Genomic DNA, 14307 nt, shown 5'->3' with positions numbered 1-14307 from the left:
AAAGGCAGAGGGGTTGGAGCAAAGGCTGGGGTGATTTTTGGGGGACCCCAGGGATGGTCTGAGCTGTGACCCCAGCACAGCTCCTCCTGAGGCTGCTTTTGCCCCAGATGCTGCCCCATAATGTGATTTCTTCCTCCTGTAGCCCCAGCCTTTAGGCCTTTGCTGGCTGCTCAATGACCAAGCTGTCAGAGACCTTCCTGGGCAGATGTGGCAAGGCATTTTTATGTCTTTTTAAATTATTTTTTATTATTTTTATTATTATTCTGAGCAGAGATTATAGCCTGAGGCTTTAAAGAGCTTTCAAACCCCCTGCCCTCCCCTGGCCTGTGGCTAGGGCAGAGCCGCTGGGGATGGCTGAACCGGCTGGCTGCGGCAGCCGGCGTGGATAATCGCATCTGTCTTTACGCTCTGCCGAAGACATGGCTGAATCCAGAGCCTTTTGAAGTGAGGAGAGGCTCCGGCCGCTTTCCCAGGGGTGATGGAGCTTGGGGTGCCTGGCTTTGTGTCAGGGTGGATGCGAGTCTCTTCTGCATCAGGGCTTGCAAAGCGCTGCCAAGTGTCACTGCCCAGGCTGGAGGGAAGGAGGCATGAAGCGAGCAGTCCCCAGTCTGGCAGTGCGGGGCTGGCTCCAGCAGTGGCCTCCGTCACTTGGCATGGCTTTGGCTGCAGCAGGGAGAAGCGAGCACGGCTGTGCTCCGTCTGCCTTCTCCCATCGGTGTCACAGCAAAGCCCAGTGGGGATGTGTGCTGAAGTGGTCCTGCCTCCTCACCTCTTGCAAGGGGCTCTTCTGACCCACAGCATCCCATGCATTGCTCACGGGGTGGCTCTTGGGTCCAGATTGTCACCCAGAGGGGGATGCTGGGGTGACAGATGTGTTTATCACCCTCCTAGTACCATCCTGTGTGTCACTCAGTGATGTAAGTTCAAACACTTTCAAAGAAAGAGAGGGTTGGGGAAGGCTGGGTCAGTGCGTGGAGCCAATCCTGGGCTCTCCTCTGTGCTCTTTAAGCCAAATTAATCCCAATATCTGGACCAGCTGTGTGGTCATGCTGCAGTGGGATGGATGGGGCCATCCCTTCCTGCAGCAGCTGACAGGGAGATTTAATCACCTGCAAAAACAAAAATGAAGGGTTCAGCAGAGATCCCCCATCCTTTGATAGCACTTCATTTGTTTTGGTGCTTTAACAATTGCTCATTTAATGCTTTGGCCGGTGGGGAAACCACTCACGACATCCCATGTGCGCCAGCAGAACGGAGGCCTGATCCTGTGGCCGTATGATAAGGGCTTGCTCCACGTCTGGTGCACGAGAGTAGCTCTGCCCACTCACGGGCTATTTATTTATAAGCTCCACTGCTGGCAGAGATCCACCAGCACCCAATAAAGGTTTGCTTAGACAAATCCAACCCAAACCTGGCCCCATAGGTTAAGGAATTATATAGGGGTTTATAATGTAGAAGAGAAAAAATAGATTTTCTGCTTTAATCCACACTAATTCTTTGCTTTAAGTTTTTTAGCCCATGTGTTGATGCCTGGAGCAGTCATGTGGCATGCAGGCGGCAGGGATGCTCGGCTGCAGGGATGCTCAGGGAACCATCAGCAGGGAATGCTGGCAAATGGGATGTGTTTCTTGATGGGTAGGGGACAGGCAGGAGCAGGGATGCCTGCCCCTCCTCCCCACATCCCAAACTCTCTTCCCCAGTATGGGCAACAGGCCGGCGATGGGAGCAAGGCTGTGGGCCTGGCGCATCCGCGGAGTTCACACTGCTTTGCCAAGAACACTTTGCTGAGGCTTAACATGTTGCGGAGCCAAGCAGGAGAGTGTGTGCTGCTTGCTTTTCACATGCCTGGGGGTCATGGTGCCTCCTAAAATAAACCCGCCGAGCTTCACGCGGCCTTAGCGTGACAGCACGTGGGCTGGGAGCGAGCACAGAGCAGAGCTGAAGGTCTGCAGCTGGGGGAGCAGGGAAGGGGGGCAAAATAAAAGGTAGGGGAGAGGGTCAAGGCTGTGTCCTGGTGGGGTTACACTAGTTACAGGTGGGGATGAACTGAAGGGCTGCATCCCCCAACCCCATCTCCCTCGCTCTGCTCCAGGGGGGGTCCGGCTCACCCACGGGATGTTTTATTGATCAAGCCTTGCCATCAGCCAGGGATGTAAAAGCCAAGCCCAGCTGGAGGGCTTAGCTTGGTCGGTGCCTGCTCTCTGCTATCCCTTTCCTGACGGGGGATTAGATGAGCTTGGGCTGATCCTCATCAGGTATGATCTCCTTTCAAAGCTAAAGCTGCTTCTGCCAATCTTCCCTCTCCTTTCTTGCCAGCTTCCAGTACTGTGTGGGGCTGCGTTAGGGCTCTGCTTCGGGCAGATGTCCCCAGAGCTGCTGGTGGGTCCCTGTGGGGCTGGAGAGCAGCCTGGTCCCTGGGGCCGGAGGGCTGTGATGATGTGGGTGCCTATGGGCAGAGCATCACATGTGAGCTGCAGCCAGGAGGCTGAACTGCCTCCATCTGTCTGTCCTGCCAGCCAAAGCGGTGGCTGATTTCTTCTCAGAGGTGAGACAACCTCTGACTTTGAAGAGTATCAGGATTTTCTCAGGACTCCTTGACCCCAGCATGGTATTACCAGTGGGCTGGAGGCAGAAACCAACTTCCTGGCTGTACCAGGGAGTTTTGCTCAGGCCAGCAGCCCCAGGCATGGCCTGATCCAGCCTTCTTACTGCAATAAGAATAAGAATAAAAGAATAAAAAGAATAATACCAGCTTCCCAGCACCGTCCCCTGTGTTTCCCTGGATGACCCACTCCACCCCCCGCAAAAGCAAATCACAGTTAATCCACTCCATTGGGATTTGGAGCAGTAAATTCCCATCCTGTGCCAGCTCTTTCCAGGAAGCCTTGCTGCAGGAGCCCACCACCCACACCAGAGTGCCGGCAGGCTGGAGCTGCTCAGGCTTGAAGTAACACCTGTGCTTATCGCGGTCTTGTCCCCGCAGAGTCATGTCCTTGCTCGAAGCGGTGCCATGGACATTCCACAGTGCCCATGAGACTGAGGTGGGGAGCTGGTGAGTGGTCTGAAGGCTTTTTACTAAAATAGCCAAAATTCTGTGAAATCTGGGGGTTTTGCTTGCTTTTAAACCTGGCTGCTGACAAAGAGCCGCTCATAGCATCCCTTTGGTACAAAACATGGCAAAACACCCAACCACAGCCAGGTGTGATGTTTTCTTCTGGATGATACTGCAAAAGATTTCTCCCTTGAGCTCCCATCGCTGCTCCCCCCTGCCCTGTAAAGGGGATGCGCTTGATCTTTCTACACCCCTTGTGCCTCCGGACACCCCAACACCTTTATCAGGAAAGCACTGCTTGAGGAGAGAAAGAAATGCATAGACATCTCCTGGTATTTATTCCACCGGTTATAATAATACCATGGCACGGGGACAGCATAGGAAGTGGAGAGACACTCAAGTGAGCACAGTGCATAACTACAGCACGACAGAGGAGGAGGAGATTTTTCCCTTATCACTTTGTTCTTCTCCTGGAAGGAACAAGGACATGAGTGGATCCCACCCCAGGAGAGGGAGGGGGTGCCACCAATGCTCCGGGGAATGGCTGGTGTGGGTTCAGATGAGCACCATGGAGGGGCTTTATTCCAATCTGGCATTTATTGAGGCTTCAGCCCTCTGGTCCTCAACAAGCCCCTTCCCGCTGGATTATATAGCAGGTCCTTCCTGGCTGACTCCTTTGAGAAGGGCCCTCAAGGGCAAAATGGTTCGTATTTCTTGCACAGACGGGATGTTATTTCTTGTGTGATGGGTATGGGATGTGAGGGGGGGTGGGCATTTCACATTGTGCCTCATCCTTGCAAAGCAAATTGGAGCTTCCCTGTCGTTTCTAGGAGGCTCACTTGAAATGTGTAGGCAGAGACACGGCGTATGGCCACCGCTCTGCTGGAAAGCCATTGCCTTCTTATGCTGACATGGTTCAATAACACTCCAAGGTCACGCCAGGCTTTCCTTCCCTGCAACCTCTCCCAGCTCTCGCTAAAGACACCCACTGTCACGGGCACAGGGGGAGGCATTGGGGTACAGGGGGGACACATGCTGGCTCTTTGCTCCTACCTCAGACCAGAGAACAAAACAAAAACCACACATCAGGGACATCAGGGTCAGGGACTTGAGGCTTCACATGGCTCAGAAGGAGGACCCGACTCACACAAGGCAAGGGTGACAACATCAGTGGGGTCCCCACTATAGGCAATAGCCACTGCCAGACCCTTCACTGCATCCCCTCCCTTGTCCCCCACCGTCACGTTGATGGGGAGGGGAGATCAGCCAGATCACATCACGGTGCATTTCTCAGCCGATTGCTTCAGGTCCTCTAGCGTGGCTGAAGCTTTGTCTTTCAAGGAATCAAGGTCCAGGTTCTGGATGTTGCTGAGCTGGCCGATAACCGAGTTCTTCTCTTCCTCCTCCTCGTTGTCCTGCTCGATCATCTTGGCCAGCTCTTTGGGCAGCTCCACGTCACCTCCCACCAGCTGGATCTGGTTGTCATCTGTTTCGTTCTGAAATGGGCCGGGATAAGGTCAGGCGGGGGATGCTGCAGGTAGGAGGGGGTGCTTCTGGAGGCATTAAAGGCATGTGCAGGGTTCACAGCAATGTCTGTATGGGCTTGGGTAGTCTTCCCATTTTAATGTCTATGTGGGTTGGTCCCTGGGGCTCACAGTCATCCTCGTGCTGTAGGTAGGATGGTGCCTGTGAGCTCCATCACTGCTGGCCCAGAGAGGACACACATGGCTGAGCAGAACCCAGTCACACACCAACAGACACAGCAAGAGCCAAGATGATAACCTGAGAGTGCCAGCGTCCATGTAAATTGGCTTTCAGCTTGCATTGGAGTGGTTGGGGAGGTTTAGGCACCCAATTAAGCTACACGTATGCTTAACGACTGCACCCACTGGGGATCGGAGTCAGCCCTGCGCTGGAGAGCCACAGGGAGACTTTGTAAGAGGCAGCCTGGCTGCCAAGCGGGATCAGTAATGAGCAGAAGAAACTTGTTGAAAGATTAGAAGGGACATCTCAAGCATGAGAAAGCAGCAAAAGCATTAAGGGGGGGTTCAGATCTGAACAAATCCCCGATTCCCTTGGAGAAAAAAAAATCTCCATCTCTTCATTTTCTGCCTTTTCTTGCTTTTGGCAGGGGTGATATAAATTCTCCAGCTGTTTATTTCCTGGTAATAAAAGGGGTGTGAGAAGCAGCAGGGTGTGCATCCAGGCTGACTGAACAATATCAAACAATCTGAACAATATCGCTTGGCTTAGCTGACCCTTCTGAATTAAAATTAGCCCAGCTCCAATTTAGAGTATTCACTGCTGAGATTCTTGCTGAATAAAGGGTGAGTTTGGGGGGAGAAGAGCTTATGGCAGTTCCAAGAATGGCTGAATTATCCCTTGATTAAATTGTTTCTAGTGAATCATTCATCGGGCAGAAATTCCAAAACAGGAGTTTAGCTGGGAGACCTTTGCCAAATAATCCAGGGAGAGGAATTGGCTAATCCAGCTGGGAAGGTGTAACGCCACCTCTGCTCCCAGCTATGGGGCTGGGATTCTGGGGTGAAGGTGGCTTTCCCTTGTCCAGTTGGGGTTGGGGGGCAAAAGAGAGGAAGGGGGGGATCAAGCAAGGCAGAAGGCATGTGTTGCGAGTCCCACTGTTTGGAGTTGGTGGCTTGCAGTGCCCGGGCTTGATGGGAAGGCGCCAAGATTTGGGTGGAAGGATTCTTTTTAGGCGAACTGATTTGCGCTTGGGCTTTGTAGCTGAAAAACTCAGCCAGTGAAGAGGGTCCAGGACCCCTTCCCCTCCCTGTGGAGTAGGGGTGTTGTCTGTCCCCCCATAGCCCCATCTGACAGGCCCCCCATGAGGGCTGTGATGGGGCTTAGCTCCCTGTGTGACCCCCCAGTGCCTGGCACAGCCGTACCTTGGGGAGCCTGTACTTGTCTCGGAAGTGGGACCTGAACGTCGCCCTCTCCGCCTTGCGCTGGGCAAACTGGGCATCTCTCTCCATCCTGTGAACCACAAGGGACAGTTACCAGCAGCTGCTGCTGCCGCCCCCCGTCCCTGTGTCTGAGCATCTCTATCACCCCACCCCCCCCGCCAGCCAGGGTACACCCCATCTCCTCTGTGAAGTCCTGGTTCCCCACAATTTCCTCCCCTCAGCACAGCCTGAAAGGAGAAAACAATCCCATCTCCCGGGTGAGGAAGCGGATTAAAGGATTAGGGGTTCATTAAACTCCCTCACAGCCCTGCCACCCCCAACGCTGTCTCCCCCCATGCATGGGATGGGGGGCTGCAGAGGGACCGCCCCATCCACCGCCGGGACCCCGGGGGTCCAGCCCGCCCCAGTACCCGCTGCCGGTTGCACTCACTTCTCCTCCACCAGCTGCCGCTGATATTCCTCGTACTCCTCGCGGGTCATGCCCTGTGCCTCAGCTGGAGACTTCTCGCCCTCGCTCTTCTCCTCGCCACCCAGGCCACCGGTCAGGTTCTTCAGCTGCCCCCCCACCATGCTTTTCACCATGAACGCCATGGTTGTGGTCCCGGGAGGCCGGGAAGCTCGGGTGCTGGGGCAGCAGGGGTGCCGGGGAGCTGGGGTGCAGAGTTACCACGGAGCTGGGGTGCTGGGAGAACTGGGGTTAATGGGGAGATAGTGTTCTGGGGTACGGAGGAGCGAGGAAGATGAGGATGCTGAGTTACAGGGGAGCCCGAGGTACCGGGCTAAGAGCGAGCCAGGGAGCCGAGGTATACTCGGTGCTGGGGTGCCGGGAGTAGGGAGTTACCGGGAAGCTGGGGTGCTGCGGGTGTGGGGTCCCGGGCAGCTGGAGTACCGGGTTATCGAGGAGCTGGGATCAGCAGAGCCGAGTTCCCGGGCAGCCGGGACGCTGCGGAGGTGAGCTCCCGGGATGCTGTGTAGCCGAATTCCCAGGAGCCGGGGTGTCCGGGCTGCCGGCGATCAGCGGGGCCGTTTCGCCCCACCGCCCATGGCGGGGCCGGGCTGGCCGGGGACCCGAACCGGAGAGGCGCGGAGCGGCCGGTGCTGCAGCACCGGGACACGGACAGCTCCGGTATGCGAGCGGCAGCCGCCGGCGCCGCCTCCCCCCGCCTCCCCCCGCCTCCCCCCGCCTCCCCCCGCCGCCCCCCGCCTCCCCCCGCCGCCCCCCGCCGCTCCCCGCCCGCTCCCGCCCGCTCCCCGCCGCCTGGCAGAGAGCCGGAGCCGCCGCCACCCCAACCCTCCCCAGGATCACGGAGAGTCCCGCACCAGCCCCCTCCTCCCCCGCCTCCCCAAGGGGGAAACTTGAGCGGGCGAGGAGCCCCCGGAGCCCCCAGCCCGGGGACGGATGAAGCCACGGTGAGAGCTGCTGTGAGCCCCGCCGTGCCCTCGTCTCCTCCTGCCTGGAGACAGGTAGCGATGGTACTTGTCTTACCCCATCGAGGGGTTGCGGTGGAGCAAACCCATGGAAACATCTTTCCCCCCCACTTTATTCCCCATCCTTTGTGTCTGGCTGGAGGAAAAGCTGGGATTTAGCACTCTCTAAAAGCCAGATGTACCACACACGAGTTGCAACCATTGTTTGCTTGTAGATCTAAGGGTTGGCATGCCCAAAAGCTTGTTTCTTTCCTAATAATATTATTAATTAATTTTAATAAAAGCTGCTACCAGTCCCCACAAGCACTGCCTTGGTGATATACCAGAGCTGGCCCAGGGACCCACGTGTTCATCGGTCACTCAAATTAGGAGGCTGAGGACAGAGCAGGCATTGATTTCTTTTCGTAATTCCCTTGGCCCCTCTGGCTCTCCTGGCTCCCATCCTACCCCCACTCCCACTCCTGCTATTTCCTCTGACTGCAGCCGTATTGTGGGCCTTGGGGAGTGAGCAATTAATGGCATCAGAAACGTACCTCCCTTCCAGATGGCCAGCCTGGCTTTAACATACATTTCTCCCTTTTTTCTTCTCCACTCATGAAAAATGAGCGTGGATCCAAACCCCAATCCTGGCTTGTGGGAAATAATTTCATTTCTGAAATTTAAAGAGAATCTCCACAGATTAAAATGATGGAACAGCTGTGAAGAGAGAGGGTGAAGTGAAAGAGGGAGGGGGAATCGGCCCAACTTCTCCCTTTCCCCCTTGCCCAAGGTAGTGCCAGGCAAATATTTATCTTAAAAGGAAAATTTAAAAAAATATATATTTGTATTGGACAATAATCGGGTCTGCAGTTAGGCAGTGACCACTGTGGTTATGGTCAGAGTCCACTTTTGGAAGTAACTAAAGGGAATTTGTCCTGAAGAAGGCTCTCTGGGGCTATGGCTAAATCCCAGGGGAGCAGAGCCCCCTTAACGATGCCGGCAGTTCCCCTGCCTTCATCTGAACGTGCAAATTGCCTTTCCACACAGCCTTGGGGCTGAGGGAAACCCATCCAAGGCACTGCTGGGCACAACCTGGCATCACCCACAGCATCTCACCACCACTCAGATGCCCCTGTGGCTGCTGCCTGCCCTGAGTCAATGCCAAGCTCACTGCTCATTACTCCTACCAACTGCTTCCAGCCATGATTTTCACTTTTCACACTGATTTGTGGACCAACTAAGCATTTTCCCATGGAAAGCCCATGGAAAATGAATTTTAACCCACAACAAGCTTCCACAACCTGCTTAGAAATAGGCTGAGAGCCCCAGGCACTCTACAGACCTCCCATCGCCAACAGTGTGTTCAAGTTTTGGCTGTCAGTCAGAGAAGGACTGGATGAAAAGAGGGGTAGAGCATCCCTGCTTGTGTCCAAGAGCTGCTTGTGCCCCAGAGCTGCTGTGCCCTTGGATGCCGGGCAGGTTTGAACTTTGGATCGGTTCAGAGCAGACTTCTGATGTGGCTGGTCCTAGGAGCTTTGCTCAGTCTGGATTTCTATCTAAGCATTCCCTAACAGTAAGAGACTTGAAGTCAGGACCAATTTTTTCCAGCTGGGTTAGATGGGTCAGCTATCATGTAGCCTCCCTTTTTGAGAAACTAAGAGAAAATAGCTCTTGATGAGCAGAAATGCTTGGCCAAAGCAGCTAGGTGAAAATTAGCATGCGATTACCAGCAGCAGCTGGAACTCAGTCACTCATGGCAGGGATGCTCACTCACCAGGAGAGGGATGTACCCCACAGAAGGGGACCTTGAGGTTGTACTTTGCAGTCTCTTGCAGCCCAGGCTGGTTCAGGAACTCATTTTATAGGGATGGAGCAAAAGGCAAAGGGAAGGACTTCCAGCAAGGTCTCACAGCTGCTGGCAGCTCTCCCATCCCTTTGGCTCTTTGGGCTGTGCTCTTTCCAGGGAGGCCAGTGTCCCATCTGGAGGTGGAAGAGAGAAGGAACTCAGAGGTTGTGGATGGCTGGTGATCAAGCCCATGGCGATGCTTCAGGGTGGTTGATTTCCCATTTGCTTTTCTTTGGGCAGCTGAACTGTTCCTTATCCCTGAAATATATTCAAGTAAGAATGACTCATCCTCCCTCTCAGGACTCTAACCTGCAGTAATGAGATGTAAATCCTTGCATGACCTATTATATTAGCTTATGCTATATCACACATCTCTGTGGATTAGACAGGAGGGAGATGAAATGTCCCCCAGTAGCAGCCAGCCTCAAACAAGCTGGTGGAAGTTAAGAGGATCCTCTCTCAGCCTTGACACCTGATTTGAATAGGATGTAAGCAGTTCCATTCCCTTTGCTGTGGTGAGAGGGACCATTTCAGCTCTTCTTTCCAGGTAATGGGAGAACTGGCTCTAAAGCCACACCTGGAAGCTCTTCCCTCAACCAAGGTTTCATAGGATGCTCCAGAGATCCCTGAAGGGACCAGGAATGGCCAGGATTTCCTGCAGTGGCTGGTTCTTGGAGTTATCCCGTAGATTGTACAGGGGATGGGAAGGATCCGTGACCTTGACCTGCAATGCAATAGCAATAAGGCCATTGAAGGGCAGTGACCTGATCCTTGTCAGCCTGAAATCCAGGGGAACACAAAGGTTTAAACCTCTGAAGACCCTGAGTAGGTGAATTAATCCTGGAAACACATGTGTGTGCTGGTGATGTGACGGGAGGAAATAAGAAGGCGTTTCTAAATAAAGCAGGCATCCTTTCTGCTGGGAGAAGTCACGCTTGCACTTGGTGGTTGATTGTCACTTATTGTGATGGGGGCAGGCACTGTAAACACAGGGGCCTCTGTGCTCAGCCCTGACCCTGGGTGCACAGGAGCAGAGTCACCTCTGCTCTTCCCACCTGCTGATGGGGATGCTCCAATGGGATGGGCAGAGCGATACCCTGCTGTGCCCATCACTGCCACGCAGCTGGGGCAGCTGCCTGCTCTGGCATGGGGATAAGGCACAGTGACATCCATCCCATGATGAGGCATCTGGAACAGACCCAGGAGCTAAGCATCCCGTGGGAAGGGAGCTGCTGCCAGCGGTAGGGTGGCTCTCGCCTTGGGGACAGTGCGGCACATCTGCCCCCTTTCTTTGAGATCTCCACCATCATAAAAACAACAGAACAGCCACTGATTAAACCTCAATACTAATTAATCTCTGCTGAAGCTTTTTTTTTCCATAGAGCAGCCAATGTATGTTGCGTGTCCTCACTGTCGCACTCAGCTTCTCTGTGTAAACTACTTAGCTGTGAGGAGGTAACTATTACTCTGGGACAGTTATTAAGAAGTTATCAAGGACATGGTGAGGGGCTGAAGCACTGGGATCTGGGGGAGAAAAGCAGAGGGACCACAGAGGGACAGCCCGGCCGGAGGGTCCTGGTGCTGTTATGGACCACCACAAGCTTCAGCTGCAAAGTTCAAGAGGAAATATCCTGTGGTCTTGAGCTGTGGCATCCCTTCAAAGGGCACTGAGTTCTCTTCTGCCCAGCACTAATTGGGCTAAAAGTGCCACCATGTCATTAACACAGGGAATAAAGAAAGCTTAGTGTAAGTGTGTTGTAAATTATCAGATAAAATTACTTCCTTTCGTGTTACTTGAACGTCATTAAATAAAGCTAAAAGTGTCTGGAGTTTGTCTTGGCTGAGGAAGATGAAATGCAATGCAGCAGCTGCTTTTTCATGACCTAGGGAAGCCATTTCAATTTAAAGCCTTCCAACTCCTATAGAACCAAGTGTTTAAGTTCCAAAAAATCTGTCATCATCGCATAAGGATGAAGAAATCCCATAGAGGGGGGGTTATTGCTGTTCTTGTTTGATATTAAGCCTTAATTATAATCAGGAGAGCTATATATCACGTAGGCTCTATGTCACAGGTAGCATCATGTAATGAATTTTAATTTTTTTAAAAAACTTGTGTTTAATTGCATCCCAAACTCTCATGCATTCATGTGCTTGCAGAGCATCCCTCAGTGGGGATTTCACTGTCTGTGCTTGTGGCAGCACAGGCTGAGCATGTGAGGGGGCACGAAGGAAGAAGTTGCAAGGTCCTTTACAGGGTCATGCCCATCTCTTCTCTTTCCCAGTATATAGCAACTAAATAGTTTTATATTGCTAGCATTATTTTAATAATGAATGCCCTATACTCTTCTGTGCAATATATCTCCCTTAAACCTCTTTTATGGGTAGGCACATGTGTTTATACACACACAAAAAAGTATGTGCACTACAAATTATTTTGTTCAGATCCCCACAGGCTGAAGACCATCAGAGGGCAGGTTTAATGACAGCCCATGGAAAGGATCAGGCCCTCCCCATTTATTTCTGGGCAGGAGGAGATGCAACAGCCAGGTACCCTGACAAACCTGGCACCTCTGGCTGGCTGGCTGTCTCCTTGCCACAGGGTGGCCTGGCAGAGCATCCTCTGGGAGACCCCAAATGGTACCTGGAAAGGGAAACCAGGAATGGGGATGCTGCTGAGACGTCCCCCCACTTTCCTCTGAACCCTCTCATCTCATCAGGGTGTCTGGCTGAGCGTGGGGCTGCCCAAACTCGAAATTAGGATTTTTGAGGGGTTTGTGGTGAGTGGGATGGGAATGGACCTGCCAGATCTGTGTAGAGGGGGACATACAGCCTTTGCCTGAAGGGATGGGGTGTTTGGGGATGCCGTGGGTGCATTATCAGAAGAGGAGGGTAACCAGGCAGGGAAGCAGGTTGCACAGAGCAGGGGTGGTTAAGAATCCCTGCCAGCACATGTGCTGGGAAGAGAGCTGCTGTTGGTGGGGTGAGGAAGAAGAGGGAGATGACTGGGGGGGGGGGCCCTTCCATGGCAGAGTCTGCACCCAGGCAGTGACACAAATATACACAGACAGACACACAGAGCATGTAAACAGGCACATGGGAAGACCATGTGCTGCTTTGCTGCCGGTAGTGGAGAGCAAGCCTGGAGCAAAGGCACATGCCAGCTGAAATGCACACACACCACGCATACGCATAGTTTTCCCACGGGGGATCTTTCCAGCCTTGCCTTCATTTCCTGGAGTGTTCAGAAGACAAAAGCCAGAGAGCAGAGCTGGGGAGGTGAATGACACCAAACGGTGATGGGAATGGCTTTGTACATCATGCTAAAAATAGTCCTCGTGATAAAGTCAATCACGGAGGAGGAGGCGGCGCAGACAGTGCACAGATGATGGCAAGGTCTGCCAGGGGTTTGGAAGCCCACACACCAAGGATGGAGCAGAAGGAACCTCACTGGGCCACAATTAGAGTTGGCAATTTGTTCCAAGCAGCTCTGAGGGAATTAAGCAGTGGGCAGTCTGGGAGGGGGCTTGCCCCAGCACATAATATTCCCTCCTTTTGGGATGGATGGTTTGCAGCCCTGGGAAATGGGAAGCAGTAAGTGATTGCTGGATCTGGAATTGCACTGGGAACAGATGGGCACTCTGGTTTCCTTTGAAGTGATTCTCACTTTTTATTTGTTTAGAAGAAGGCGGCTGTCCTTATCTCTGGGGCTCTCAGGGTGAGAGGGAGAAGGCAGGCAGGGTCTGGGACATGGGGAAAGCACCAAAGGAAAGAGCCCTGATGGAGAAGGGACAGGATAACCACAGGGAGCAGAGGGCAGCAGGGCAGGGACAGGCCACACCGAGAGGGAGCCGGCACTGGAAGAGATGCTCTGGCCAGGGAAACCCCAGTGAGGCAATGTAGGCGGGGGGGGGGGGCAGGTGGAGAGGGAAAGAAAAGCAAAGGACGTGTGACTTCAGAGATCAACCTTCCACCTCCTGCAGCTTCTGCATACCAAGTCAGTGCAGGTCCCATGCACTTCCAGCCCAGCTGGTCGCTGACAGCAGGTACCCTGAGCCAGCTGGGGATGCTGAGCTCCAGTCCAAGCTGGAATCCTGACCAGCGGTGTGGAGGGGAAAGGCATGAGGGCTGCCAGAACTGGTGCCTGAATTTTCAGGAGCTTTTTAAACCACATGTCTGTCCTCCTTGCATGACTTGTGGCAAAGGTGTAGGGAAAGGCAAGGTCCGTTTGTGCCACGGAATGAGCACCCCGGCATTCAGGAGCGCTGGCCTTGCAGGCAGCAGGAATAACTCCTTGCCTGATGCGGCCGATGATGATTCACACTGTGACTTGAGGCAGGATGGGAGCTGACACAACTGGGCCCAGTGCCAACCTCCTTGTCACTGACCAGGGGGTGGAGGAAGAGGAGAAGGAGGAGGAGGAGAAGGGGGACATGTTGTGAGAAAGCACCCAAGAGCCACAGTAGCCCCTGGGTCTCACACAGGAGCCAGCAGCCTGTCCCCTCTTCCCACGGGAGCGGCAGGGGGCAGAGCTGGTGCATAGTCTGCTGATGGGTTTGCAGCTGATGGAAACAGCCCCAAAATTCCTGGGGAGAAATCACCTAGTGGGATACAGGCTGTCCTTGGCTGAGCATCACCAGGCAGCAGCCCAAAGCCAGAGGGGCCCAGAGACAGGAGTCAGGAGCAAACAGTCCTGTATGGGGGAAACTGAGGCACAGACACTGGCGGCAGAAGGGGCTTGGCAGGGTTAAGCTCTCCTATTTGCAGTGAAGAATGGGGTTTCTTACAGCAGTCATCTCTCAGCATCCTCCAACTACATCCCGGAGGTTGCCCAAGATGTCAGTATGGCACCAAACACACCCAAAGCCCCCCTCCTGCCATGGGACCAGGCACAGTCCCAGAGATGAGCAGTGCAGTGCCATTTAGAGGAAAACCAAAGGTCTAAATTAGTTTTGGGTTAGGTTTTCTGCCATTTTTTAAATGGCTGGCAGGGGTCCATTGGCCAGTGGTAACCCAGGGCAAGGGGACCAGAGGGGATACAATGGGGGACCAGACCAAACCTCCTCCCTGCTCACTGATGT

The 14307-nt window shown here is 53.7% G+C and overlaps 1 protein-coding gene across 1 annotated transcript; it reads right to left on the bottom strand.

Moving 5' to 3' along the window:
• Window positions 1-3350: 3350 nt before the first annotated feature.
• CPLX3 (complexin 3) lies at window positions 3351-7123 on the bottom strand. The gene is made up of 4 exons (XM_075099878.1): window positions 6818-7123; window positions 6407-6658; window positions 5959-6046; window positions 3351-4548 (listed from the first exon to the last, which is right to left on the bottom strand). Exons 2-4 carry the CDS (start codon window positions 6565-6567, stop codon window positions 4324-4326), a joined length of 474 nt encoding a protein of 157 aa, XP_074955979.1. The 5' UTR covers window positions 6568-6658; window positions 6818-7123; the 3' UTR covers window positions 3351-4323.
• Window positions 7124-14307: the final 7184 nt, after the last annotated feature.

The sequence above is a fragment of the Phalacrocorax aristotelis genome, chromosome 7 (assembly GCF_949628215.1).
Source record: "Phalacrocorax aristotelis chromosome 7, bGulAri2.1, whole genome shotgun sequence".
Taxonomy (NCBI): Eukaryota; Metazoa; Chordata; class Aves; order Suliformes; family Phalacrocoracidae; genus Phalacrocorax; species Phalacrocorax aristotelis.
Note: the sequence above shows the minus strand (reverse complement) of the source record. Positions and strands in the feature narration are given on the sequence as shown.

Excerpts from the sequence above, each read along its gene's own strand:
- CPLX3 (XM_075099878.1), bottom strand. The coding sequence starts at position 6,567 with ATGGCGTTCATGGTGAAAAGCATGGTGGGGGGGCAGCTGAAGAACCTG. Across the intron at positions 6,047-6,406 it reads CGGCAGCTGGTGGAGGAGAA|GATGGAGAGAGATGCCCAGT; the intron begins GTGAGTGCAACC and ends TGTGGTTCACAG. Across the intron at positions 4,549-5,958 it reads ACAAGTACAGGCTCCCCAAG|AACGAAACAGATGACAACCA; the intron begins GTACGGCTGTGC and ends GGCCCATTTCAG.